The 27,787-nt window shown below is 37.9% G+C and overlaps 2 protein-coding genes across 9 annotated transcripts; one reads left to right on the top strand and one right to left on the bottom strand.

Moving 5' to 3' along the window:
* Positions 1-296: 296 nt before the first annotated feature.
* Positions 297-27,441, top strand: scn3b (sodium channel, voltage-gated, type III, beta). 5 transcript variants are annotated; one of them, XM_017491623.3, is made up of 8 exons: positions 302-489; positions 8,159-8,273; positions 9,789-9,868; positions 11,375-11,541; positions 19,990-20,215; positions 23,290-23,428; positions 25,228-25,319; positions 26,169-27,441. In XM_017491623.3, the coding sequence occupies exons 2-7, from the start codon at positions 8,197-8,199 to the stop codon at positions 25,292-25,294; spliced, it is 756 nt and encodes a 251-aa protein (XP_017347112.1). In that variant the 5' UTR covers positions 302-489; positions 8,159-8,196; the 3' UTR covers positions 25,295-25,319; positions 26,169-27,441. The 5 variants fall into 5 exon arrangements, with proteins under 5 accessions (XP_017347114.1, XP_017347113.1, XP_017347112.1 ...); XM_017491624.3 differs by lacking the exon at positions 25,228-25,319 and having other exon boundaries at positions 300-489; XM_017491626.3 differs by lacking the exon at positions 8,159-8,273 and having other exon boundaries at positions 305-489.
* Positions 864-4,510, bottom strand: LOC128635274 (uncharacterized protein CXorf65). 4 transcript variants are annotated; one of them, XM_053687293.1, is made up of 7 exons: positions 4,459-4,510; positions 4,280-4,366; positions 3,981-4,097; positions 2,821-2,895; positions 2,645-2,740; positions 2,446-2,509; positions 864-1,246 (listed from the first exon to the last, which is right to left on the bottom strand). In XM_053687293.1, the coding sequence occupies exons 1-7, from the start codon at positions 4,481-4,483 to the stop codon at positions 946-948; spliced, it is 765 nt and encodes a 254-aa protein (XP_053543268.1). In that variant the 5' UTR covers positions 4,484-4,510; the 3' UTR covers positions 864-945. The 4 variants fall into 4 exon arrangements, with proteins under 4 accessions (XP_053543268.1, XP_053543269.1, XP_053543270.1 ...); XM_053687294.1 differs by having other exon boundaries at positions 3,981-4,034; XM_053687295.1 differs by having other exon boundaries at positions 864-2,509.
* Positions 27,442-27,787: the final 346 nt, after the last annotated feature.

The following is a 27,787-nucleotide window of genomic DNA, read 5'->3' as shown; positions in this document are numbered from 1 at the left end:
GGAGTATGCTTTTGTTCCCTATCAGTGCTGATACACTGCTAAGTTGTCCTGGCTGCATTCTGTCTCATTCCTATCGCTTAGATTAATTCAGAGAAGTGTGACTGTGACACTTGGCATACCTTTCAACCGCTCTTACTGTGGCAGCAGCGAATGTCATGCCTGGTGTTGTGCCTTTGTTCTCGCTTTATTGATATGGAGTTGTTTACAATTTTGTCATCAGGTTGTCAGGCTGTATTTCTAGAGCAGGGGTGGAGGGCCTCTTGTTATTATACCTATTTCTGTCCTGGCTCTCTCTATTACACATGGACAGCTGCAATATCTGACAGAGTGGGTTTGAATAACCTTAAACACGCTGATCCCGTTCTGCTAGGGAGCTGTGTTTGCTGTGGAAGTTAATGGTTTATTAGAGTCTAGTGTTATGCTGCATGAATTTTAAACTAGTAGACGAGATGGAAGAGTAATATCTCAGTTAGGAGGAGCCATTTTCCAGTAAGTGTGATCACTTATTATACATAATGTACATGAATTGCATTGATTTTGAGGCATCGCCCTGGTTCTCAAAGTAAAGTCAAACTGAAGTGAATCCATTTTCTGTGAATGTATTATTTCAGGAAAAAAAATCTCTGATTCTAACAAATAGCCAAAATATTATTGTGCATCATTTTTAAATAATAAGGCTAATATTTGAATATTAGGCTTTTCAGATCATTTAAAATATTTTAAACCTGTGCTGATTGAGATGGAATTTTTTAGAGTGTCACTGGCTGTACAAAGTTTGAGAACCTTTGCTTTTACGATAAAGAGATAAAGATAAACCCTTGCTCTAAACCAATGTGCTCATGTAATGAAGATTGGGATGCAAATGCAGATAAGAGTTTATTAGAGAGAGACAGGCAGACAAATCCAAAACATGAGACAATAGCGGGGTCAAGAAACAGACAATGGTCAGGCGATCGGCAAACAGGCATAAACTAGGCAAGGAAAGAATCGAGAACAAGAAACCAGAAACAAGATCAAAGAACATGAATCAAAACGAGGAACAGGGTACAAACGCTTATGGTGTGGTATGGTGATAACACACAATACTTTGCAAAGAGTGAATGCCTCGAAAATCCTTTTAAACTGTGGTGTGATTGTGTGTGAAATTGGATGCAGGTGTGCGTGATAAGAATGAATGAGTGCTCTGGGAATTGTAGTCCATGTTTGTAGGCCGCAGTGCAGGATGGGAAAGGTAGAAACTGGTTTGCTGTGATATGACATAATGAGATAAAGATAAAGTTATGGAGGATCATGAATTAAAGAGGGTTGGCAGAGGTGTCTTATTGTTTTCATGTAGCAATCTTGAAATCATACCAAATCCCTTGAAATCACTTCCTTTGCACTATATGCTTGCTTTCACTGCTTAAAATGAAACACACTACTAGTCCTGTGCCAAATTTTTGCAATAAACTACACTCACCATCCACTTTATTAGGAACATCTGTACATTCATGCAATTATCTAATCAGCCAATCATGTGTCGGCAGCAGCACAATGCAAAGAATTATGCAGATGCAGGTCAAGAGCTTCAGGTACACATGTTCACATCAAACATCAGAAGAAAGAAAACATCTGTCCTCTGTGACTTTGATCGAGGCATGGATGTTGATACCAGATGGGCTGGTTCGAGGATTTCAGAAACTGCTCTTCTTCTGCTGTTTTAGACCATCCACCTCAAGATTTAATGTGTTTTGCATTTTGTGATACTTTTCTGCTCACCACGGCTGTAAAGTGTGCTAATTTAGTTATTATAGACTTCCTGTCAGCTCAAACCAGTCTGGTGATTGTCTTTTGATCTCTCTCATCAACACCCTCTGCTCACAGTATATTTTTCGGTTTTGCGTACCATTCTGTGTAAACTCTAGAGACTGATGTGTGTAAAAAATCCCAGGAGATCAGTTTCTGAAAAGCTCAAACCAGCCCATTTGGTTAAAGTCACACAGAATTCACATTTTTTCTTTGTTTTGAAGTTTGATGTGAACATGGACTGATGCTCTTGACCTGTATCTACATGATTTTTTGCTTTGCGCTACTGCAACATTATGAACTAATCAGCCAATGTGCGGCCAATGTGTTGGCTGATTAGATAACTGCATGAATGTGCAGGTGTACAGGTGTTCCTAATAAAGGGGATGGTGAGTGTATATTCGTTGCACTTCAAAAACAAATCATGTGAAGCACATCCAAGCACTAGATTCTTTATTATTCCTGTTTTTGTGATTGGCATGAACAGCAACTCTGTTTTCTGTATTTCTTTCTTTCTTCCTAACTGGCTGGTATTAACTAGAAAATTATTAGAATTAACTATAAATATGAATATGAATAAGAAATATGAATTTACATTCTGCGGCTCATGTACTGGCCTAAGAAAATATTCTAGCAAGAATAGTACAAAATGTTTATTACTCAGAGTATGTCTGAAAAGTTGGTGAACTTGAGAAGCGTATTTGTTTGTAGGGTCTTGGTTGGCCTAAAACAGAGAAAAATATAGCACATTTTATAGTACAGCCTATGATAACAGTATGTACACAAGCTGAGTGTAAGTAATGTTTGTAGAAGTTTCATTTGAATTGGTGGAACTACGAGCATTAGAGTGAAGACTTACTCTCAGTGGATAGTGATGAGGGCAACCTTCTGCTCAAGCCGTTTGCTTCCTCAGATGCACATGGTTTCTTTTCAGTTTTTTCCTCTCGTAATTTAGCTATTGGTACAAAGCACAGTCAAAATAGGAATCGATGTCCTGAGACAATACTGAATCATTAAATCCACTGTATAACTTACCTAGGCACTGAGGATCATGCAGGTCATAGTTATGAAGCAATGAAGTGTGTACTGGATTTGATGGATCACTGGTCCCTTGGGAGAGAGCAAATTAATATATTAACTACCCACACTTATTAACAAAGACCATGTCTTGTGGGGCCACATGTGATCTCTATGAAGAATAAACTTCTGGACACAAAAATTATTTGTGGTGAAAACAAAGCAGCACCCACAGGCTTTTCCTGTAGTTCATGCAAATTTAATATCATCTAGTGCAAGTGAAATCTTCAAAAATGATGTTTAATTGTACCATTTTTGCCATGACAAAGCTAATATGTGTCTGCAGTACAGTGTTGGGGAGTAGCTAGCTCCCAGTAATGATGCTACTAGCTTAGCTGAATATTTTAGTTGCATAGCAGTAATAGAAATGTTTTCTAAATATTGGTGCTTTTCCCGTAACAATCTCGTACTATCTTCCCTTGGTTGCAGCATGGCAGGAAAAAACTAGCTAGCTAGACATTTCCTGACATAACCTGAACCCCAATTAATAGAGTGGATCCTCTCTGGTTGTTATTTTAAGCGATTTATGTAATGCTTGTTTTTACTAAGAGTAGTTTACAAATAGCAACAAAATCTCTTTATGGCAGATTCTATAAGAAGCATGATTTTTTGGGGGGTAATAAATTAACTTCACAATAAAACAAAAATGTCAGTTAATTTTTCTGTATGACAAAGTAGCTTCAGTGTAGTTAGTTAGTTTTTCTTTAGTAGCTTGTAGTGTAGCTAGCTACTTTATCAATAGTCTGGCTGTATTGTTGTTATTTTAAATCATGAGTCGCTTGTACAACTGCAGTGTAGCTTCCCCAGCACTGTTGCATTACACGTAATTCGTTCTCCATACACACAGCACACTGATGCATGTTTAAATGGTGGCATATTTTCAGATATCCTGGTTTATATCCATACCGTATGCTTGCTGCTGGTTAGACAATATTGACAAGGGTGCTTTTTTAAACTGCTGTCCCTACTTTGACCTCCACCTTCACTAAGAATTGTGTCTCCAGACATGCTTTCTCTGTATAGATTACGTCTGGCCCCGCAAGACTAACAGAGAACAGACGTGAGTGTGAATGAAGTACATGGTCATGTCTTATAGTAAAGATTTTCCATTTCCTTACGGCTTATGCTGATGAGAATGTATTCCTCCCTCTGGGCTAGAACATCTGAAGCAACTGCAAATTGGTGATGAGGCAGATTCATCAGCTGACCATTCAAATTTGCCAAATCAATCTCAGCTGGCATAGATAACAACAATATCAAGACAGTGTGATAAAATACTAATCTCATATACAGCATGTCATTAGCCTACATAGCCAATACAGACCAATAACAGGTAAATAAGAAAAACACACTGTTAGGGGGAAATAGGTTTATTCTAGCACCATTAAGAGAACTTTAACATGCCAATGACACCTACCTTCATTTTTACATCCACACTTCACTTTGATCCAGTCCAAAAGGACCACTGTTTTACATTGAGTGTTGAACAGACTCTTTTGGTCGTCTGTAAATTGTGCATCAAATCATAAATCAATTCATATATTGCGTTTACTCTAAATGAAATGTTTTTCCTAGAGCTTATGGAAGAGCACTTACCACCATGAAGCACTGTAATAAACATTGCAGGCTCCCAAAATAAGCTGCCTTGCCAACTTATTTAATGAGTAAAAGACCAGGTGCAGGTTAGGCAAGGAAGCATGGAGAGCCAAGGTGATTGTTTATTATAGTCACATGACCGCTATCCAATGGGAAAACAAGGCAATTCCGAATCTTAGCACGTGAGTAATTTCAAGTTATATGGATAATGAAAATTTAATAGGATTACACACAACTAAATGAGAGACAGTGTGCTTTAACTGCAAATAAATAACCCTAGGTTCATTGGGAGAGCTTGTCAGTACTAGCCAGACAGCTGAAACACACAGCTGAGCTGTGCTCTTGTGTGCTGAGCACTAGACCTAAGGGAACTAACAGAATGCATGACTACTCACGTAGAGAAAAAAATAAATAAAATAAAGGCTGGTTATATTTTATTAGCAAATGTGGACATTTTATTTAAATATATACATGTATACATATTGTTATATTATTTAATTTCAGTATATACAACAAGCATTACTGACATGATGTATGATATGCTTTTATATTATGATAGTAAAAGCGTAGATATATTAATAATAATGGAAGATTCACATCCCCTGCATTGATCAAAGTGTTTGCTTGTAAGTAGTTATTTGGGTTTTTTTTTCCTGTACAGCATTTAGGGTAATAACCAGAATAGCAGAGTTCCATGCTTTACTCCTATGTGAGTGCACTACTCTAGGCTGCTCAGAGCATGCTGTCATTTTGCATCACTGTTACCATGGTTCCCCTATCTTGTGGATATGGCAACCACCAGGACTGCCATTTTTAGCCTGAGCTGAGTCTCAGGAGGCTGCCAGCAATTCGCTCCCTCAGCAGCACACCAGTCCTAATGCTATTACGCTACATTAACCATGACTATACCAGGAAACTTTACATTAGACAACATACAATCTCTCAATACAACAATTTTATACTGCAATAAACTATGATATTCTGGTATGAGCATTGGTTAAAGTATATGTTTTGCTGTATATGTAGTAAAAAATAACAATAAAACCTTTGTCCAAGCTCAGAACCTATTTATTTATTCATATGAGGTTAGTACCAAGCAAAATATCTTTTAACTGTAAAAGTAATCCCTGTGAGGAAAGTGATCTGTCCAATCACCCAGACCACCATAAGAATAAATAAAGATAAATCTACTGAAAGAAGAGCAATCTGGACTGATCTGAATGAAAGTTTCTGTTACCACCCTGAAATTAATTATTTTCCAATAACAGCATGTCCCAAAGTGTTTAATTCATCTTATACCAAAGTAATTTCCCAATGATTACAGTTTTTCATTTATTGAAGATTGACATACATTTTATCCATTATAATTACATTTCATATAAAATTGCAGCTTGTTATTGAGAAACCTTAAGCACGTCTTCACGTCTTTACCTGTCATGGAAAACTTAAAAGAATTTTCTTTAAATGCAAAGTAAACATCTTCACCATATCAAAATTATAGGTTATAGGCCTTACTTTAAATAACATGTTTTGTTTTAATCCATCTGTTATTAGACTTATTATTAGATTATGTTGAACATTCGCCATACGATTCCTTATGAATTAGCCGTTATGATAATGCTAATGTATTAATAAAAAAAAGAGGGAATTAATATAACATAAACTTGATATTTGCCTTACAGCAGGCACTACACTCAGAGCTGCTGTTATAGAAAATAAAACAACACCTTCTACCCAATCAGATTTGAGAATTCATTAATTTCCCCCTTCTTTTATCGTCTAATCTCAGTCTGGGTACTATTTCAAGGCACATACTGTTTGCACTCAGTGTGACTCATAAAATAATTGCTGTAATTGCAGTGAAGCTGATTTTCCAGCCTCTCCTGGGTTAAAAGGTGTGCGTGGGTTTTGAGCACTGGAAAAATGAACCTCTGTTCTAGAACAAACAAAATGAAGCCTGGCCATAAATTCTGCGCATGGATGATGTGGATGCCGAATATGCAAACTGATATGCAAAGCCAAAAGATGCCCATGAGTGCTTCACTGATCTCTACACCAGTGTATGCAAACTGTCATGCAAAGTTATAGATGCCCATGAGTGCTTCACTGATCTGTGGTTAACGTGTGTGCTCTGACTCAGCATGCTCTATTTACCCTGTTGCGTAATCCCTATGAAACCAGGCAGCCAAGACTACACATTTCAAATCTGATATAAGAGTGTTTTGTGAGAATCTAGACATTATAATGAAAAGCATAGTCAGATAACACCTCGTTTTATCTTACAGGCCACATTCTAGGTATCCAGTTACTGATTGTAGTACATCTATTGCTCATTTACTAGTACTCGTAAAAAATGCTCTGATACCAACATTTGATCCAACATGCTGTTATATGACGTAAACCAAGTGTACGTTCATGTTACCAATAGGTATTACAGCAACCTCCTACAATACAAGTAACCTAATAAAACATCTTCATTTCATTTAAACAATACCTTTGCTGGAGAGCATGAGAGCAGCTGACCTGCCCACAAACAGCAGTATCAGTGAACATGGTCATTACAAATGAGTGCAAAGTCCCATGAAAGGTATTTGCAAGCATGGAGTAGTAATGCAAGTGTGCATGTGAGAGCACTTCACTTCTGTGAGCACTAAGCACTAAGACTTGCTTACTAATAAGACATACATGTTTACTTTCCCATCTCTTGCCAGGATTTACAATTGGCTCACTTCACCTTGCACTTGTTTTTAACATCAACAAAAAACAATTTCAAGAAAATGTTCCATGATGACCCTGCTTAATACTAAATAGGTTGCTCATGTCCGTATCAGTATCAGTACTGATGAGTACCAAATATATGTATTCATATTCAGCCTGAAAAAAATAGTATCAGTGCATCCACTGTTGTTGTTGTTTTGTTTTTTGTTTTTTTTACCCCACTCCTGCAGTTATTTTTGATATTTTTGCACAGAACTGGTTGGTCAAACATTTGATTAATTTGGGATAACAGCACCTCTTAATGTACTCATTTTAACACATTATTATTATTATTATTATTATTATTATTATTATTATTATTATTATTATTATTATTTTTGTTGGAAATTGCTGTGGTACTGTATATGATAAATAAAACAATTTGGGATGCACTGTTATATGAAAATAACAGTCACTCTCATTGTTGATTATTGTCCTATAGCAACTTTCGAGTTTTGTTCCTTAAGTATTATTTGAGTATATACTTTTAAAAACTTATATACTTATATTTACTAATGGATTCAGTTTGTGCTATGTACCAAAATATAAACAAACTAGCCATTTAAATTAAAATTTAACTCATGCAATTTTCTTCCTTCAGTACATTTCTGTGTTAATGAACGTGGCTTTTCTTTGTTCCACAAGCTTCATATCTGACTGCCTGCTCCTGTCAACATGAAAGTAAAAAAAATGCACCATTCAGGATACATTATACCTTGCACCTAGTATTCTTATACTTATAAGACGTATTCATGTAAAAAAAAAAAAATTGTGGTTTGTGGTTAGCATGTTGGTCTCGCGCGTCTGTGGTTGGGGGTTCGAATCCTGCCCTATGTGTGTGGAGTTTGTATGTTCTCCCCGTGCTTCAGGGGTTTCCTCTGGATACTTCCCCAGTCCAAAGTCATGCGCTGTATGCTGATTGGTATTTCCAAATTGTCCATAGTGTGTGATTATGCTCTGTGATGGGTTGGCACTCGGTCCATGATGACCCCCACCTTGTGTCCTGAGTTCCTTGGGATAGACTCCAGGCTCCCATGTGACCCAGTGCAGGATAAAAGGTATGGAAAATGGGTAAATGGATAAATGCTAACTCAACACTGAGGAGTTTTCTGTGGGAGAAAAATGTTTGCTGAATGATCACCAAATAATAAGAGCCAAATATCTGTAAAATGTTATTGATGGGGAAATTTCCAATTTTAGTCCACAGTTCATATCAGGTCATCTTTCATCCTCATATCGTCTCAGGGAGTTTTTCTTTACCACCATCGCTTCTGGCTTGCTCATTAGGGACAAATTCATACATTTAAAATCTATATACTGAATGTGTATATTTCTGTAAACTTGCTTTGGGACAATGTCCATTGTTAAAAGCGGTATACAAATAAAACTGAATTGAATTGAATTTCCATTCCTGCTAAAAAACAAAACAAAACAAAAAAAAAACCCAAATAGAAACCATCACAGAAATTCTAATGTTTTCCACTACAGATACCATTTCAAACCATCAAATAACCATTAAAACCATTACCATTACCATCCACTAGACATAATAAGACACCAAGAGAAGGCAACAAATTACCAGTAGAGACCCATAGGGACTCCATTCAAACCATTCAAGCTTCCATTCAAACCAATACAATTCCCATTATAACCATTAAAACCATTACAAATTCTGTGAGGGTTTCTATTGTTTGCTTTTCCTTTTTTTTCAGCAGGAATGTCCGATATAAAAGTGTTCATGGAGGCAAAATGGATGCCAATCCACTTGTAGCGACTGACTAACATGTTTAGCTCTCTCTCATCCTCCTCTGTCGGGGAACAGAGTCAGCCTTGTTCGAGTGTGAGACTGTCGCGCATGCGCAGTTGAGATAAAAGCGAATCATGACCAGCAGGGAAAACACAAAGCCAGGCGGTTCTTCCACAAAGAGAGGGTGTAGCGCGTCAGTGTGGCAGCGGATAATTTGTGGTACTCGACTGAATGGAAAGAGAAGTCCTTCCTCTCTCTTCCTGAAACGTTAGAGCGCTTTATTTCCGAGGAGGAGGGATTTTCTTTGAAGAATAATCTCGAATACAAGTCTTTTGGCTATGTTGCTTTGCTTCTGAACATTATTATGAAGAAAAACCCTGGCGGAAAAACGGAGCGTCAGTTCTAGCGAGTTCAGGGGCTTGTCTTAGAGGGTGTGGATGTAATGTGTATCTGTCGCGGTACGATTTAAACTTTCTCCTTAAAACAGTTAGGCTAAACGTTACTTCAGTAGTTAACACCTGTTAGATGAGTTAGTAACATTCATTAACATTCTAATGAAACCTGTTAGCTCGTGTAGGCTTTTGTGACGCACGCGCACTTGCCTCTCATTATTATTATTATCATTATAATAACATGAGGGTGGAAAGTCGCTGTCCATGGTCCTGACCAACTCCTTATTTATGCTTTAGAGTCTTCTGTAAAACTGACTCGGTTTCAAATCTCAGATTTCCTGATTCCTGTTCGATTCATGTGTCATCTGGCCCCCTTTTTATTTTATTTTTTGTTGCAACAGTTTGATGTTTATTGATGTGTTTCTGGTGAACAGGGGACACCGCCCTGCCATTAGCATCATGACAACTCAAAAGAAGCTTCTTTGGCAATTTCTCATGCTCCTCATATTTGCTGGTAAGTCATTTTTGAGCATTTAAGATGAAAGCACGTGCAACCTTTGTAGTACATTGTATTAAGTGTGAATTGTAATTAGGATAAACATTTCATTATGAAACATGTAATGAAATATTGCGTTTCCATGGCTTCTTAGAAAACTAAGATTCAAATGCACATTAACTATTCATAAAGAAACATTAAAAGTACATTATTAAAGCCTTTGCAAAGAGTAAATGTATTGTGATACAGCGAGGCATATTGTGCATAGGCTTAAACACTTATCTCATTGCCGGACATCTGCTTTAACTCCATCCTTATTTTCTCCATCTTTAATAAGATATCACTAATAGAGCTTTGAGTATTACCTGATACTGATTTGATACATACTTTTTTTTTCCCCACCATAAATATTTCCTAAGGCGTTGAACCCCTCAAACTATTGTATTATTATTCAGTTATACATCTTAAAACTCAGGATTCAGTAACTAGAGTGAAACTAATAAGAAACATATGTTGTTAAAGAGTGAAAACTGTAAATCCAGATCTTGCAACAAGATCCTGAGAGTTCAAGGGGTTAAAATCTGTTAAATGTTCTTAAGATGGAAATTGTTGCATCTAAACTACTTGAAATTTTTAATGAATTTCTATTTAGGAAAGCTGTCACGGAGGATCCGATCGGAAAATATGTTAAATCTGATCCAATACCCATCCATAATGCCATTATCAGCTTCAAATTCTTGGGCAATATAGTGATGCTTCAGCTCTTGGACCACTTTGTTTTTTTTTTCCATCTGTCTAACACTTCTCAAACAAGAATATCTGTGTTGGTAGCATGGGCTCGGGGCTGTGGGTTATGTAAGATGGCTGCTATTTCAAAGAGTGAACCAAGAGACTGTGTTCACAATGCTCTAAAGAGTGCTTTAATTTCCTCATCACTGTGACTTGTACAGTACTCTGCCGTGCTTTAATGTATGTGGGCGTGCACTGTCCTGTACAAGTGTAAAATGCATGTCTGACTTGGGTCAGACACTGTGAAGGCTGATGAGCTCAATTATGTTTCACTATTTCTGGGATACAGACTTAAAATAATAATGAACGCCCCTGTTCTCCCTTAGCAACTCTCTGAATCTGAATTAATTGGCCTGCTTTTCAGATGAGCAGATGAAGGCTAGAAGTTTGACAAAGGAAAGAATAAAATTAGGTCTCAAGATGAGATCTGATCTGTTCGATGAAACTAGAGACAAATGTATTCATTTTCTAGAAATGAAATGAAGCATGCCTAATAATATGAACTATTCTTAAGTGGCTAGTTTATTATGGCTATAAGTTGCATTAGTGCTGTGATGGTAAACTGTCTGAGAAGAAATGTAATAAACGTGTGCCATGGTATACTCAGTAGTGTCAGCATGATGATCTGGGATTGCACAATTTACAACACGAGTCTGTGGTCTAACAATATAGATAGAAAGCTTGCACTGATAATGCAGTCTAGTCATTTCTAATACTCTGTGTTGTTGCATACAGTAGAAGAATGCAGACCAGTGTGCGTGGACGCAATCTCAGACACAGAAGCAGTGCTGGGGAGCCCCATGAAGCTCACCTGCATCTTATGTATGAAGAGAGAGGAAATCAGTGCTCAGACTAAGGTTTCCTGGTATTACAGACCTGACCAAGATGCCGTCCGTCAGATGGTAAGAACAACATGCATGTTTAGGGGCAACCCAGTCTCACAGAAAACAACAACAACATTTACAGACACTTATCTGCAGCACCTTCTATATGTTGAATATCAACGTTCTGTCACGAGCATACATTATATATCAATGTATCAAACATTCATTCGAATGTTCTGTATGTCACGTATTAACCAAGCCCACCTTTACCACTATGCTATTTGAATTTGATCAATATACAGTTGCAACCAAAATGATTGAACTCCCATTGCAAATCAGGTTTATTGTCAAAATTTATTAATTTATATATAAATAAATAAATGTATAAAATCTATTGTCAAAAGTTTGCAGTGAACAAATCAAACAAAAGCAATCAAAATAGTTCAACACAATGAATGCTTTAAGTGGTTTCCCCAAATTCAATTGAAAATGCAACTTATAATGACTTTCACAAAATTATTCAACGCCCTGAATAGATTCCCTCACAACAGCACAAATATGCAAAACCATGCTTGATATGCAGAATCAATTGCTTCATTCGTTGCACCAGATGTACTTGAGCTGGAACACATGAAATACCTGAACTGGCTAGGGGCAGAAAATTCATGAAATACCTGGACAGGGCAGAAAAAGGAAGCTGTCAATGGATGCATCGAGATTTCTGAGGAGGCAGGTTGTGAAAAACCCTCGAGTGACTGCAAAAGACCTGCAGCAAGACTTGGTGGCGACAGGCACTGAGGTTTCAGTGAGCACAGTATGGCGCGTACTAAATGCATAAGGTTTCCATGCCAGAACTCCAAGATGTACACCAATCCTGACCCAAAAGCACAAGAAAAGTCGGCTCAAATTCATATAAATAAGCCACAGAAGTTTTGGGATTCTGTTCTGTGGAGCAATGAAACAAAACTGGAACTTTTCAGCATGATGGATCAGCGGTCTGTCTGGAGGAAGAAGAATGAAGAAAGAACTACTAAGTACTAAAGATGCTTGCCATGAAGGGGTTGAATAATTTTAAAACTGGAGAAATCATTATAAGTTGCATTTTCTGTTGAATTTGGGAAAACCACTTGAAGCATTCATTGTGTTAAACTATTTCAATTGCTTTTCTTTGATTTGTTCATCGCAAACAGCTGAAAGTCTGTAAATTTTGACAATAAACCTGATTTGCAATGGGAGTTGAATAATTTTGATAGTAAAAAATTGACCTCTTTTTTTTTTTTTTTAACATATTGAGTGTATCCCACTCCATGCATAGAGTTTGTGTACACAATTAGGCTTGCAAGACACTTGCTAACTTAGTACAGTAACGAGGGTATTTCCAAAACATGGAGTTTAAATATGTAAATATATAATATTCTGTATTTTCAATACGTGTTTCATCTCAAAATTGTAAGTTAATATCTTACAGTTCCTACTTTTTATCTTGCAATTCTCAGTTTGTGCTTCCGCTTAATTGGCTAACCTCTACTCTACCCCTATCCAAGTCACACCAAAACCACACTGCTACATATGCTTGGTTTTGTTGTGATTTGATTATTGGAAGCACTAAGCTGCGATTATGTGACATTTGAACTCACAATTACGAGATTAAAACAAGTCACAACTGAGCCATGTTAACTCGATTACATAAATCTGTGTAATGTCTTCTCATACGTGGCAGAAATGAGCTTTCATACAAATGTAACTATACACATCTTACAATTATAAATACAAATGTATAATTTTGCTTATACTTTGTGTGATTAATTGTGTTTCACAATTCACTGTAAAACAGTGAGTGCATTTTTTTTTAATCCTGCTTGATTTTATGTTAACCAGATGTTAACATAACTAAAGGTATACTAAATGCATAAAACAGATGACTGCCTGCAGTTATAAATTATGTGTTTTTGACCTCAACATTGTCTTGCCAAAAACAAATGTTCGCTTGTAAACCAATCATTATACTCAAGCCTGTTGTCATTAAAGAATCAATTTTCCTCCTTTCCTTTCATAATTTTACTCTTTTCATATTGCAGTGCTGTTCCATTCTTATTTGTCCCATCTTTTCACACCAACTATACAACTCTACGTTTGGCCTTGTTAAGCTACTGTGAGATAAGGACAGATAAAAAAAAAAAGCAGTACTAAAATAGACTATGTAACAAGTTCCTTTTTATGTGCAGTTTTGAAAGGTTACTCAGCAAAATGGCTAGTAAAGTAATAGAGATTCCTGCTGGTGCCAGAATTGACCTGCATTTGTTCATTTCAACCCTCACGTGTGATTCAAAGGACTTAAGATTTCCATAAAAAATTCACAGTGAAAAGATTTTCACATTCTGTTGCACAGAAATATACAGTGATTTTTAGTGTGGTAATTGAAGATGGTTACATAGACACCCTATAGCAGGGGTCATCAACTGGAGGACTACAGTCCAGATGTGGACCTAGCAAAGTAGTTTAGCAGATTAAACTAGACAATACTGTACCAGATCCAGACAGAATATGAAATAATTCAACTGGGCTGTAACACAATTTTTGTCATTTTGCCTCTGTACACCACCACAATGGATTTGAAATGAAGCAATTAAGACGTGACTGAAGTGCACACTTTCAGCTTTAATTGATGGGCTTAAACAAAAATATTGCATTAACCGTTTAGGAATTACAGCCATTTATTTATTTTTTACAGAGTACCTCTATTTTCACTTGCTGAAAAGTAATTGGACAATTGATTGTTAAGCAGTTTCATGGCCATTTGTAGCCTGTTTCCTCACTGTTTCATGACAAGTTAAGGAGATAAAGGGTCTGAAGTTGATCCCAAGTGAATTTACATTAGGTAGCTATTCATGGGAACTCTCAATATGCAGTCCAAAGAGTTGATGCAAGTGAAGAAGGCCATCATTAGGCTGAAAAAACTAAATAGACCTACCAGAGAGACAGCAGAACCTTTAGGTGTGGTCAAATCAACAATTTGGTACATTCTTTAAAAAAAAAAAAAAACACCCAAAGTCAACCAGCAACACCCGAAGTCCTGGAAGATCACAAATACAACTGAAGTGGATGAATGCAGAATTCATTGTTAAAGAAAAACACCTTCACAATAACTAGCCATGTCAAGAACACTGGAAAAGGTAGACTTATGATTGTCAAAGTCTACAATCAAGAGACACCTCCATGAATGTAAATACAGACGCTTTACCTCAAGATGGAAACCACTGGTAACACTCAAGAACAGAAAGGCCAGATAAGACTTTGCTTTAAAAAAGCCTGACCAGTTCTGATGCAAGATTAACTTGTACCAGAATGTTGGGAAGAGTATGGAGAAGGAAAGGAAGGTTTCTAAGCATACCACATCTTCTGTCAAACCTGTGGAGGAAGTGCCATGGTGTGGGACAATGGAACTGGGTTACAGAAAGGCAGATTGGAATTGGCAAAGAAATTCAGAGATGAGCCCTGCCGTTTTGGAGATGCTCTGATCCTGTCAACTAGCCATCACATTTTTTTTTACATGAACCACTGTGACTTCTGTATCAGATCCTTTGTTTCTAAAGCAAGTCACAATCATTTATGTAAATTATTTACCTGAAGGGAGCTTATTGTGAAAAGGAAGAGCTTTCAGACTTTCATAGATATTTTTAAATCTCATTTACCCATGCTCTTCTTATTACTGAAGTAACATCATTCATCCATTTTCTGTACCACTTATCCTACACAGTGTTGCTGGGAGCCTGGAGCATATCCCAAGGCATTCAGGGCACGAGACACCCTGGATGGGGTGCCCACCTATTGCAGGGCACAATTGCACACACATTCACACACAGTGGACAATTTGGAAATGCCAATCAGCCTACAGTACATGTTTTTTGGATGAAACTCCTGAAGCACCCCTGGGGAGAACTTGCAAACTCCATGCACAGAGCAGGGCGAGAATTGAACCCCCAACCCTGGAGGTGCAAAGCAAACATGTTAACCAAACCACTAAGCCACCATACCCCCTATTTAAAAAATAGTCAGAGATGTTCTGTCCAATCATCTTTTTACAATGTTGAAAGATGATTGGACAGAAAAATATGTGTTTATTCTCTGCTGTTAGTTCAGCTGTTAAAGTCCATGGTTGTAGTTAAAAGTGGTAATGTAAAGCACCAGTGTAGAACAAAACAACCACTTCCAGTTGATGTGTCTTATTTATAGCCATGAACTAGTCATTAATGGTTGAGCATTAAAAAATATCTGTTGTTGCTTGGCTTGTGTGGCATGGTGATTTTTCCCTGCTCGCCATAAACCATTACAAAAATGGCAATAAACTATTTAATCATCAAGAACCCATACTTTGCCATACCAGAAACAATTAAAGAAACACTTTTTTTTTTTAATGTAAAAAAATAAAAAAATAAAAAAATTTGTTTAAATCCTTATCCTTATGTCTAATGTTCATATGACCAACAGTTTTCTCTGTTGGTATAATTTGTAAATATCATCAACATTAACATTATTTCGTAGTTAATGTGTAAAGTGTTAAATTTAGCATTGTGGTAATCTTTTTAGGTCAAAATGTTTTTTTCTCTTTTGGTTGAAAGCTAAAAGTTTTTGACAATTTTTGCTTGAAATATTTCAGTGACATATCTAATAATAATATTTAGCTGTATATTTGTCTAAAGTTATCTAGGTTGTATATACATTGATTTTCATCATATCATGTTAATGAACACAAGCTTTAAGAGTCTGGGAAGAGAGCTAAGATCATTTGCGATGGGAGAAAGGCAACAGGGCTTCCAGCTGGCATCAGCTAATATTGCAGAGTTCAAAACGCATGCACACATCATTCCACTTCCCTTTCAAAGGAAACTCAACATTGCATGAGCTTCATGCTGTGGGAAGCAACCTCGCGCTTGGCCAGTATCTGAATTCTGTGTAAAATCATGCCTATTTATAGGCCTGCTGTGGTCAGGTGACGTGGCATTACGTGTGCCACATGACTAAAAACAGTGCCTGTAAACCACGTCCTCAGTTCTTTTGTCTGCAGCATAGTGATTGTGTGAACATGCCTAAAACTCTTCAATGCTCTCAATTTTCAAAAGAGATTATATATATATATATATATATATATATATATATATATATATATATATATATATATATATATATATATATATATATATATATATATATATATACATATTTGTTTTTTCTTCTGTGGCTATCCTGTGCAAACTGAATGAGCTTTAGAGAGTTCAAAAATTGGGTTACTCCCTGCTCACATGTTATTACAAAGGGGGGGAGACGTTTTTTGTGTGAAGTATTACAGAGTATTTTGTTTGGTATGGGAGTGAGGAAAAAAAGCTTGCTGTGGCGTGACTTCACTTCCGGCTCTCTCACTTCTCAGCTGAAGTGAGATGGATTTCAGGACCACATGACAAAATCAGGGGGGCTGGCTTTGCCATCCAGGCCATATTTTCTAGCCTCGGGTCACACAGTAGGGGCATCTCTTATCATCAGATGCCTCCCTCACGGTCTCTGGAGTGGCCCTCATCTAGTGGGGTATATAAATCACCTAGAATGTGGGCCATACTCTTAGCACTGGAATTCTTCTCCTCAGTTGAGAGGTCATCATGTGTTGGACAATACAACGGTGGTCTCATATATCAACCACCAGGAAGGATTATGTTGGTGCCCCTGGTTTAGGCAGGTTCAACTAATTCTTCTCTGATGAGGAAGAAGTTTTGTCAGTGAATGCAATGTAAATTCCGGGCAACTGGAGGCAGGGGATGAGGCCCGGTGATTGGAGGCTCCATCCACAAGTGGGTGAGTCCATATGGTGGAGGTTTGGCCAAGCGGAAGTGGACATGTTCGCCTCCAAGGAGACATGGATACCATGGTACACACATGGCAGAGGTCATGTCTGCATGCCTTTTCCCTGATTGCTCTGCTCCCACAGGTTCTAGCGAGAGTTTGCGAAGATCGTGCTATGTTTGCTGCTAGTAGCAGACACAGCACGAATTGGCCTTCTTGAATTTGGTACTTGGAGGTAATATCTCTTCTGGATGGCACTCCCTGGGAGATTCCCATTCACAGGGATCTATTGTCTCAAGCCAGAAGGTTGATTTATCACCCTCGGTTGGAACTATGGAAACTGTGAGTCTGGCCCCTGAGGGGCACCAGCTCATAGATTCCGATCTCTCAACTGAGGTTGTAGAGACCATGCTAAACGCTAGAGCACCATCCACGAGGATGGTGCTTTTATTGTGGTGTGAGGAACATCAGTGAGACCCAGTAACTGCGCAATAGCTTCAGTCCTGGAGTTCTTACAGGAATGATTGGCTCCTACAATTAAGGTCTATGTGGCTGCCATTTCGGCCAGCCACACCCCTATTGATGAAGCCTCTGTGGGGCAACATCCTCTAACTTCGAGGCTTATGCATGGTGTCAGATGGCTGAGGTCCATCTGCAGACCATGCATACCTTCCTAGGACCTTCTGTGGTCTTGTAAGGTCTGTCAGGTGCCCCATTTCAGTGCTTAGAGTCAGCTTCAGTGAAGCTTTGACCCTAAAGGTTGCACTTTTGACTGACCCTGACATCTCTGTTGCCACTTCCTGCCTTGATTTTGCCCCTGGATTAGCCAAGGCCTCCTTATATCCTAGGCTGGATAATTCCTAAGTGCCTATGTCTGCTGCCCAGCTGGTAGTCTTGCAGGTTTTCTCCCCTCCTCCATTCCTCATACCGGAACCAGGAAGATTGCACCTACTGTGTCCAGTGAAGGCTCCTTGTACTTACGTCCAGTGCTCTGGCCAGTGGCGTAAGCTAGAGCAGTTGCTGGTCTACTTGGCAGTGACAGTAGAGGTGATGCTGCATCAAAGCAGCGCATCTCTATTTGGATAGTGGAAGCAGTCTCTATTGCTTATGAGTCATGCTGTCTCGCTTCGCCTCTGGGCATAGGGGCTCATTCCACTAGGGGGGTCGCCTCCTCAAAGGCTTTATCTAACTGGTACACTTACTGGATGTGTGTGCTGCGGCACACACACCGCACTACACCGCACACATTCATTCTGTATCACAGATTTGTCCTTAAAAATGTGCATTCTTCATGCAGGATCAGGAAGCCTATCACACAGAATGCCGCAAGGCCAGTTTCTTAGAATTAAATACATTTGTTACACTTGCCAGAATATCCACCAGGTGGCACATGGACTCAAGTGCTCCCACATATGCACCTCAGTGCCAAACTGAATCTCATGTAAGGATTGCTCCCTCTCTTATGTGGCTATAATTAATTATCATAAATATCATCATCTATTTTAATTGGAACATATTCAGAACATTGAACGAATATTGTTAGCTCTTATGATAAATGAATTATCTTATTTTTGAAAGTGTACAGCGTACCATAGGTCACTAGTGCGTCTCTTGAGGCCAGGGGAGTGATGTACAGTTTGGCCTTATTGGCCAGCTCGTATATCTGGTTCTCAGAGATTGTATCTCTGCGGGACAGCATTCCCTCGAAGATTCCCGTTCACATGGATATATTGTCTCAAGCCAGAGGGTTGATTTTTTATCTTCGGCCGGAACTATGGAAACTGTGGGTCTAGCCCCTGAGGGGCACCGGCTCAAGGTTGAAGAGACCATGTTAAATGCTAGGAACATCAGTGAGACCCAGTAAACTGCACAATGGCTGCAGCTCTACAGATCTTACAGGAATGTTTCTTGGCAAGATTGGCTTCATCTACAATTAGGGTCTACGTGGCCATTTCGGCTAGCCACGACCCTATTTATGGAGCCTCTGTGACAGGCCATACCCTCAGTACGATGGAGTGGGTATACTCATTCCCACAGCATGAAGCTCACTCACCGTTGAGTTCCAACGTCTGTAACCCTGTTCCCTGAGAAGGGAATGAGACGTTGCGTAGCTTTGTCATACTGGGGTATGCCTGTAAATTGCGTTTGCGCTTCAGACAAAGAGAAGCTGAGGACGTGGTTTACAGGCACCGTTTTATAGTCACATAACGCGCATTATGCCACGTGACCTGTACACGGCAGGGCTATAAATAAGCATGATTTTTACACAGACTTCAGATATCGGCAATGCGCAAGAATGCTTCCCACAGCATGAAGCTCACGCAACATCTTAGGGAACAGGGTTACATGCTTAATCCAGACGATTCATAGTATGTTGATTGGCTCACCTTCCATTTTATTGGAGAGAAAAAGACTGCTCATTTGGCATATTTTTAGTAATAACACAAATTTATGTAGAGGTTGACAGGTCTGGAAATATAGCATAATCAGAGTAAGCATCACTCAGAATCGTGGCAGTGTAATATCATGTAGAGATGATTAAATCCTTATATCACACAAGCCTAGCTGTTGCCATTCAGCCACATTAGTTGCTTAAACAGACCTTTTTAAATAAGAATTTTTATGTAGCTGGACCTTCACAAAATTTGCAATAATTAATTCATTGTCTTTGCATGACTTTTCTCCATCCATTAGATCTACAAATATGATGGTAAGCCAAAGGAGGTAGAGGGGCCGTGGAAGGGTCGTCTGTTGTGGAATGGCAGCAAAGACCTGCAGGACGTCTCCATCAGCATTTCCAATGTCTCACTGAATGACAGTGGCCTGTACGAGTGTGAGGTGCACCGCCAATTTTCCTTCAACTCATACAGCCCTTCCACAGAGAAGACCTTTGAGATTGAACTGGTGGTGCGGGAGAAAGGTAAGGAAGAGCACGCACTATTGTAGTCTAGTTTTATGAGTAGAATGACCATTTTTTTGACCACTGTGGTGTTGACCATCTGATGATAACAATCTGATTATTTAGTTTTTGTCCCCAAAAATGTAATATTTCAGATTTTAATGTCACCATGTAAGATTAGATATTTCATTAAATATGGCTTCACTTTTGCCCTTTTGTGTCTTTGTGTTTGTTCAAATAATAGTATGTTTTTGTTCTGTTTTTGTTACTACTTACTGCCTACTGCTTATTGGAAGGCAGTTATTTTCAGAGGATGAGTTTTATCTAACCAAGCTGTTACTACTCTTTCTATTTTAAGGGGTAATGTACAGACTCTGCCTTGTATACTATTCTGTGGATGCCTGCCTTGAGATTGCTAAATGCACAACATCTGACACTTCGAATATACTTTACACAATGTATATTTGTTTCTATTGACTCATGCCACCACAGTTGCATTATCTCTATCTGTGTCTTGATCACAGGTTTTTAAACACAGATAGAAATCCACAATGTTGTATTTAAGTGGTGGATTGTTTGTATTTTGTACACTAGTTAATAACATATCATACACACTGTACAACTCTACGAAGCTTTCACATTTCATGCATGCCATGTCATTTCATGCAGTGCACAAGCCAAGATGGCCATCACATATAAGTCTAAAAAAGGATGACAGTATATTATATTAAATAAGTAAATATTGATTAGCTATTGGTCAATATCGCAAGTGTTTTCTTTTCCAGATGCACTGCACTGCTTGTGATACATCATTAAACCAACAGTTCTCAACTTTTTGTCTCCAAGCTAAACTTCTACTGTCTGATTAATGTAATTCGATATATAAATTTTGTTTGATGTCTGTTGCACATCTTTGCTGTTCTGCTGAAGACAATAAAGCTGAGAAGTCTGGTGTCATATTATTCCACTCTCTGCACCTAATTCTTGCTCATTCTGACTGAGATGAATTTGTCATATCATGAATCTCTGTGTTTCAAAGAGATTTTCTACAGCATTTGAGCATGGATTGTGTGCATGTGAATCACAATATGTATTAGTGTACATCCTGAGTTAAAGCCAACACAATATAGAAACAAGCTAATGTTACCTGTGATTGCATCTTCCCAACTAAACAACTGCTATCGCTTAAAATCAATTGACAGAAAAAAATTTGCAATAGTATGATTCCTTGACAATGTTTGCTCACTTCTACATATACCATACATAGATATGTATAAGTCTTTAACATTATATTGTGCATGCCATTTAATTAATACATTTTGTTCAAATTATAATGGACATGTAGTATAAAAGAAAATGTTCAGTTCAATGAAATTTATCAAATAAGTTCAATTAAATTCAATTAAAGTTAGTTCCTCATATTAAATGAATAACTTCTGATCATTTCTTTTTACTCAAATTGGTATTCAACCATCTGCCTTAAGTATTAAAGTAGCTCTTACAGGCTTATTTGTCTTTCTTCAAGGCATTAAATGAGGAATACACCATGACAGAGTGTGCAGTTATAGGTAAATAATCAATGATGGGGTGGTATGATGTGGCCAGATGTAAAGCAGAGTTGTTGTTACCACCCTGAAGTTGATTATTTTCGAATGACAGCATTTACAAAGTGTTTAATTCTTCTTATACTAAACCAATTTCCTCGTCATACATTTTATACATAAATAGTTACCATACATTTAATGTTGAGGCTTGTCCACGAAACAAGTTAGTTCTTGTTATCATGTAAATAGTCGTTCCCTCACTTCCTTCCCTCTTTTTAAAGTTGAAGACAAAAATTCATGCAACACACTACCTAAAGGAAGTATGGAACCCTAAGTGGCCATGCATTATTATTTTTTTCTTTCTTGTTTTTTCATGATCTTGACTTAATTTTCTCGTGATCTCGAGATAACAAAAATTGTTTTCTTGTGGTCTCGACTTTTTTTTTTCTGTGTCCTCGACATCGTCCCGGAGTCAGTGGGGTTTTTGAATGGGTTTTTGGTTAAATGCCTGAAATAAGGTCTGTGGTTAACACAATCTCATGAAATGTTCATGTTTTATACTACGACATAAAATATATCATTAATACTCCACTTGTGATTTTGTTAAGCTTTTACGTGTCTTGAAAAAGACAGTTGCTACCAAGTGGGTAAATGGGACTACAGAGGTTGTCGGGGACATTAAACATCATAACAACAGGAAATGTCATATACTACAGCATTGTTGTGTTTGTACTCACACTCTTGCAAACTATTCCAACTCAAACTTGTAGATTTATCAGTTTATAGTATTTTGCAATTGTAGTGTTTTTAAAAGTAAAGATTGAAAGAGTTGTCAGAAGCTTAGTGGTGGTGACGTTGAAGTCATGCAACATTAACTTTTTACTTCTTTGATAGTATTTAGGCCTCAAAATTCATAAAGTTTTGTTCTTTTGTGAAGATTATCTTGATTAGCATCACATGTAAGAATCATAAACATTTGTTGGTCACAAAGCTTATTTTCTGCAATAATCCAAATGCCAGTGGAAAAATCCTATTGGCTTTTTGTCAACAGAACCAGGGTGATGCAAACTTCTGGGGTGGCCTACAAAAATATTCCACCCCTGCAGGATTGACGACTTCCACATTAGTGTCCGACACTTGAGAGGGGGCACCCCTCTCTCAATGCGGAGATAAAGTGCATCTGTACAACGGGGAGTTATTAAATTTATGATGGCGAAGATGCCAATATACATGTTCTATTCACAAGGCGAGAGATTTTCTCTGGATTAAATTACGTCATGAGAAAACTTTTGGTTATGTCAAGACCATGAAAAAAATAAGTTCACAAGAAAACAACTTTTTCTTATATCGAGATCATGAGAAAATTAAGCTGTGATCTCGAGAAAACAACAAAGAAAAAAATTTGTAATGCATGGCCGTTTAGGGCTTCGGTAAAGAATGGATGGCAAACATGCCACTCTTTAATTGAACCCTATATCTTATAATCAGCTATCCAATCACTGTATTATTAAGTCACTAATCTGGTATTAATTTATGTTGTGTGCATGTTAGCAAGTGACGATCCCACAGCACTATACTCAGAGATCATGATGTACGTTTTGCTGGTGTTCCTCACCTTCTGGCTGCTGGTTGAGATGATCTACTGCTACAGAAAGATCTCCAAATCAGACGAGCAAGTGCAGGACAGTGTGTGAGTATCCAAAGAAGGCAGGATTTCTTTCCAAATTTATGTATGTGCATCAGAAAACATTAGCTAGTACATTCAGATCCTAACCCTGATTTTAAATCAGGATCACATGGTAAGATAGTAAAGTACAGATATTTATGCTACATTTCACGTTGGGTGTGTGTCGTTAAGTTTTTACTGTCACATCTTACCCATTTGAATACCATTTTCAGGTAACTTTCTACCAGTCACCAATAGGCTGATTACAAGTGGTTCACTTATACCACACTGTAGACTAATGCTTGCATAGATTAATTGGCTCATTCATCACTAGTTGCTGCTGTGGGAAGCTGTAGACTAGTTGGGCGGTGGCAGATGATACAGAAATGCAGAGAGATATTAAAGAAAGCAGATCAAACGTTTCACTGTCAATGAAACCAGTTTTATAGTAAACTGTACATTATGCAAGACTACGCTGGGAGTGGTCTGGGGTTTTCTTCTTCTTCTTCTTTTAATTCAACTGAACATCATCACTTTGATATTATTTGATCAAGTTTAGAGTATAGAGGATTGTGCAAGATTTTTTTTTTAAAAGAGAGGATTGTACAGGGCTTTTTTTAATCTCATTCCCACCCACTCCTGGAAAAATTCCTCCCCAGTTATTTCTCTTGCCCTTTTAAGCTAAAAATAATTTAAATAATGATTCCCGAAGGAATTATGTCATGACCAGCCTTATGCAAAAGAGTACATTCAGTGCCGCAGGTTGCATGACACTATCCACTCAGATATTTTAGAGTGATGTATGCTAGCTGACAGTCAAGCCAGACTTATTTTTGGATGCTACTGAGGCTGGAGTTGGACATTTTGAAGAAAAAAAAAGTCCTAGATGCATCTGGAGACATAGCATCCTCCATCCTTTAAATAGGGCTTTGTTGATGGACAGTAGCTTCCATGCTGCACAGTCTCGGTTCCAGAATCAGCAAATTCATCTGAACCACCAGGTTAAACATTTTTTAAAGAATTGTGTACATCCTTATATAGTGTAATATACTTTTTGCTTCAACTATGTAAAAGACAACTAGTTGACTAGTCAACTACTTTTTTTTTTAAATGCTGGTCATGTAAATGAATAGTCTTGCAACCCCTATAGTGGACATGTTATCAGAAATATAGGTTTAATTGTTAGTTTATTGCAAGTGCACAACATGGATGGAATATATACAATCAGCAGTAAAGACCAAAGCAAATGGCCTTAATAATCAACTAGTTATTATATTCAGACATTAGTGATGGCTTTCTAGTGTATTCTCTGTAACGAGCTGTTTCAATCCATGGACAACCGCTTTATGGACGCACATAAACAAACCCACACACACACAGTGCTAATGCATCCATCCACTGTGGTCTATAGGTGCATTAGTGAACCCTAATCAAATCAGCTTTGTAGTGCAGGCAGGAAATTGCTGGACCCTCTCCAGGCTGATCTGTTGTAATCAGATTGTGATATTTATCCCTCCCCTATTGCCATTTGACACAGTCCAAGACCACTGTAAACCCTTATAACACTTTTCGTTCCATTATTGAGAGGTTTCAACTGTCATTGCCTGATGTTTGTGTTTCTATAACTGTTTTCTATTCCTCTTTTATATCCATGGATGCTGGAGGCGAAAAAAAAGGAGAAACATGATCCTAAAAATGTCCACCATTTTTTAATTGAATATTTGCACTGATGTGTAGCTCTTTAGAAAATCCTACATTTGACGGTGCAGTAAAGCTGTACCCTCTTAGATTTTGCCTCTTTTTTTGTACCCATTTGTCTACAGGACAGACTACCTAGCCATTCCCTCTGAAAATAAAGAGAACCCACCGGGTCCTGCAGTAACGGAATAAAACTGGTTGTCTCACACACAATACGGTATTTAAATTTACCTCTCGCTCAGTCATGTCATCTAACCCTCATCTACTCATCGTGTGTGGCTCACCCTCCCCAGCTCTTTCTTGTCCCTCTATCAGTCTGATCTGTTCTGACAAGTTCTTGTCCTGAAAATAATCCGTATCTTCTCATATCTGTCCACTCAAAGGATTTCTACTTTCTCTCTAAAACCTATTCCTTTAAACTGCATACTAATCATTTCTTTCAGGCACTAGATGTTAGGTGAAGCACTGTCCAATAACAGCACTCAAGATTGTAGAGACCATAGGATGCCAGATGTTTGTGTATGGAATGTTGTTATCAGTTGCTATGTGGGAATGAGATAGTCCTTGCTGCAGAATCATCCAGGGGGTGAAGCTGGGTCTGATCCAACTCCTCCTATAAGCCTAACCCGTAACCCAAAAGATGGTGTACTACACAGAACATACACACTTATCCAATCTAAAACACACTGAGTTGCCCTGGACATTTGGAGGAGCTGGAGGAGCCAAACAGGATATTTGACCATTTCAAACTGATTGACTCAATAGTGACACATGGTGGTCTGGCTTAGTTGTGTTAGTGACATGAGATTTGTTAATCAGATTTGTAGCCGAGTGATTAGATATGCCTACCTTGGAACAGTCTAGAAACATGGAATGGGTCCCTGAACAGTGTCCATTTTGCTCTGTGGGGAATTCATTTAACTCAGTGGAACATAACATTATTGATTGTAACTCTGGAGTTATCCTTTCCTCTGATGGCTTTTAGTTACATGGATAATATATTCTCTATTGCATTATATCAAATTAATTATTAATGCACAGTAATCCTAATGTTTTTCTCTTTCAGGTTCTGACGAATCCTTATGGCTTAAAAAGAGGCTGATCTTTGCAGGGACATTGCCAGCGTGCGAGAAGCACTGACATTACACGAAACCTGACGAAACAAATCCCTGTCATCTTGCTCTAGTAACAAGAAGCAAATTCTCCACTGCTTAATTATCACCCCTGTCTTTCTGTCAGTGAACTTGACAATTACACTAGAGAGTAACACTAGAGCAAAACGGGGTCATGTTCGTGTTTTCACTATTTTTGCCTTAGAGAAGATTCAACATTCTGAGCAGCAACCAGAAATAAAAAGCTAGTACACTGCCTATTTACAAATGTATTTGCTTGATGTTCAACATACTCAGAAAACCTTTCATGTTATTTGATAGAGTCATGTTCTTACCGTTTTGATAGAACAAAATCGATTTTTGAAAATGTACTCCAACATCTTTTAATCTGTTCTTTTAAAAAAAGGATTGCATTACATCTTAGCTTTCACTGTTGCGTTAGAGCAGGCTATTTTTGCCCTGTCAGGTTCAAAACTGAGTCTCTGAGCGTGTCTGAGATAATCGTTGTAGTCATCTCAGCTCATATGATAGCTTATACATAACATTATGCTTTTGTGTGCGAATGAACAGACCTGTGGTTACACCCTACATGTGGATCATACCTCTCAAAGAATGATTTTTCTGGTCATGAGATTTTGAAATTGAGATTGTGTACATATAACGTGACATATGTGACAAACTGCATAAGTCCCTTTAGAGCCTTTATATCAACAATGGTAATGTTTACTGTAAGCATGTTGAAGTCACTTTTAGTGATTATTGCTCAGTAAAACACTGTAGTGACTCCAGGAACCTTTACTCTGTAATCACTGCTAATCTTACAGTTACTGTGGACAAGTTTTGTGTTGTACTGTGTTCTCTCTAGATTATGAGCAGTTTGGGTTTTTTTCAATCGAATGTTTACAAGAGGACTCACGAACTATATCTCTCTAGACATGAATACCAATCAGTGTGGCTGTCCGAACATAACATGCTGTAATTAACTAGTGAATGCAACACTGGTTCCTATAGACTAATTTTACAATTATGGCAATGTGAAAATGACTGTGTATCTGCACTTTATCTCCTCTGGAACTGTTAATGCCTTTTGCTGTCTTTTATATTAATACACTGTCAGTACAAGAAGACAAATGTGACATGTTTTCTTGCCCTTTCCTGGAAGAGCTGTATATCTCTTGTGAAAGCTTGCCATTTATTATTAAAGCGAAACTGTGTATTCTGAAAGATCTTGACCCTCCAGTGTGATTACTTTGATAATTATGTATTTTAAAAATGTAAACAGAGAAGTAAAATATTAAAGTTAAAGCCATTAAGGTTACATCAGAGAAGTTCAGAACAGTAGGTCAAATACCTGACATGGCCAATAAATCACTCACATTTGATAATTGAACTCATCTAGTGTGTGATGTAACCAGCCATATTACACTTATATTAATGTTTGAGCCTATTCAGAATCCCATAAATTTTACTCTATCCCATAATCCCATAATGTCTAATCAATCCACATACTCAGTTTGTAAACAGAATTGACATACTCACTTGCTCAGTTCAGAATGCTGTGGTCTGTGTCTCC

Source organism: Ictalurus punctatus, chromosome 17, assembly GCF_001660625.3.
Source record: "Ictalurus punctatus breed USDA103 chromosome 17, Coco_2.0, whole genome shotgun sequence".
NCBI lineage: Eukaryota > Metazoa > Chordata > Actinopteri > Siluriformes > Ictaluridae > Ictalurus > Ictalurus punctatus.
This window is presented reverse-complemented; position numbering and strand designations above follow the sequence as displayed.

Excerpts from the sequence above, each read along its gene's own strand:
- LOC128635274 (XM_053687293.1), bottom strand. The coding sequence starts at position 4,483 with ATGTTTATTACAGTGCTTCATGGTG. Across the intron at positions 4,098-4,279 it reads GTGTGGATGTAAAAATGAAG|CTGAGATTGATTTGGCAAAT; the intron begins GTAGGTGTCATT and ends TATCTATGCCAG. Across the intron at positions 2,741-2,820 it reads GCATGATCCTCAGTGCCTAG|CTAAATTACGAGAGGAAAAA; the intron begins GTAAGTTATACA and ends TTGTACCAATAG.
- scn3b (XM_017491623.3), top strand. The coding sequence starts at position 8,197 with ATGATGACCCCCACCTTGTGTCCTGAGTTCCTTGGGATAGACTCCAGG. Across the intron at positions 8,274-9,788 it reads GACCCAGTGCAGGATAAAAG|GGGACACCGCCCTGCCATTA; the intron begins GTATGGAAAATG and ends TCTGGTGAACAG. Across the intron at positions 9,869-11,374 it reads CATGCTCCTCATATTTGCTG|TAGAAGAATGCAGACCAGTG; the intron begins GTAAGTCATTTT and ends TGTTGCATACAG.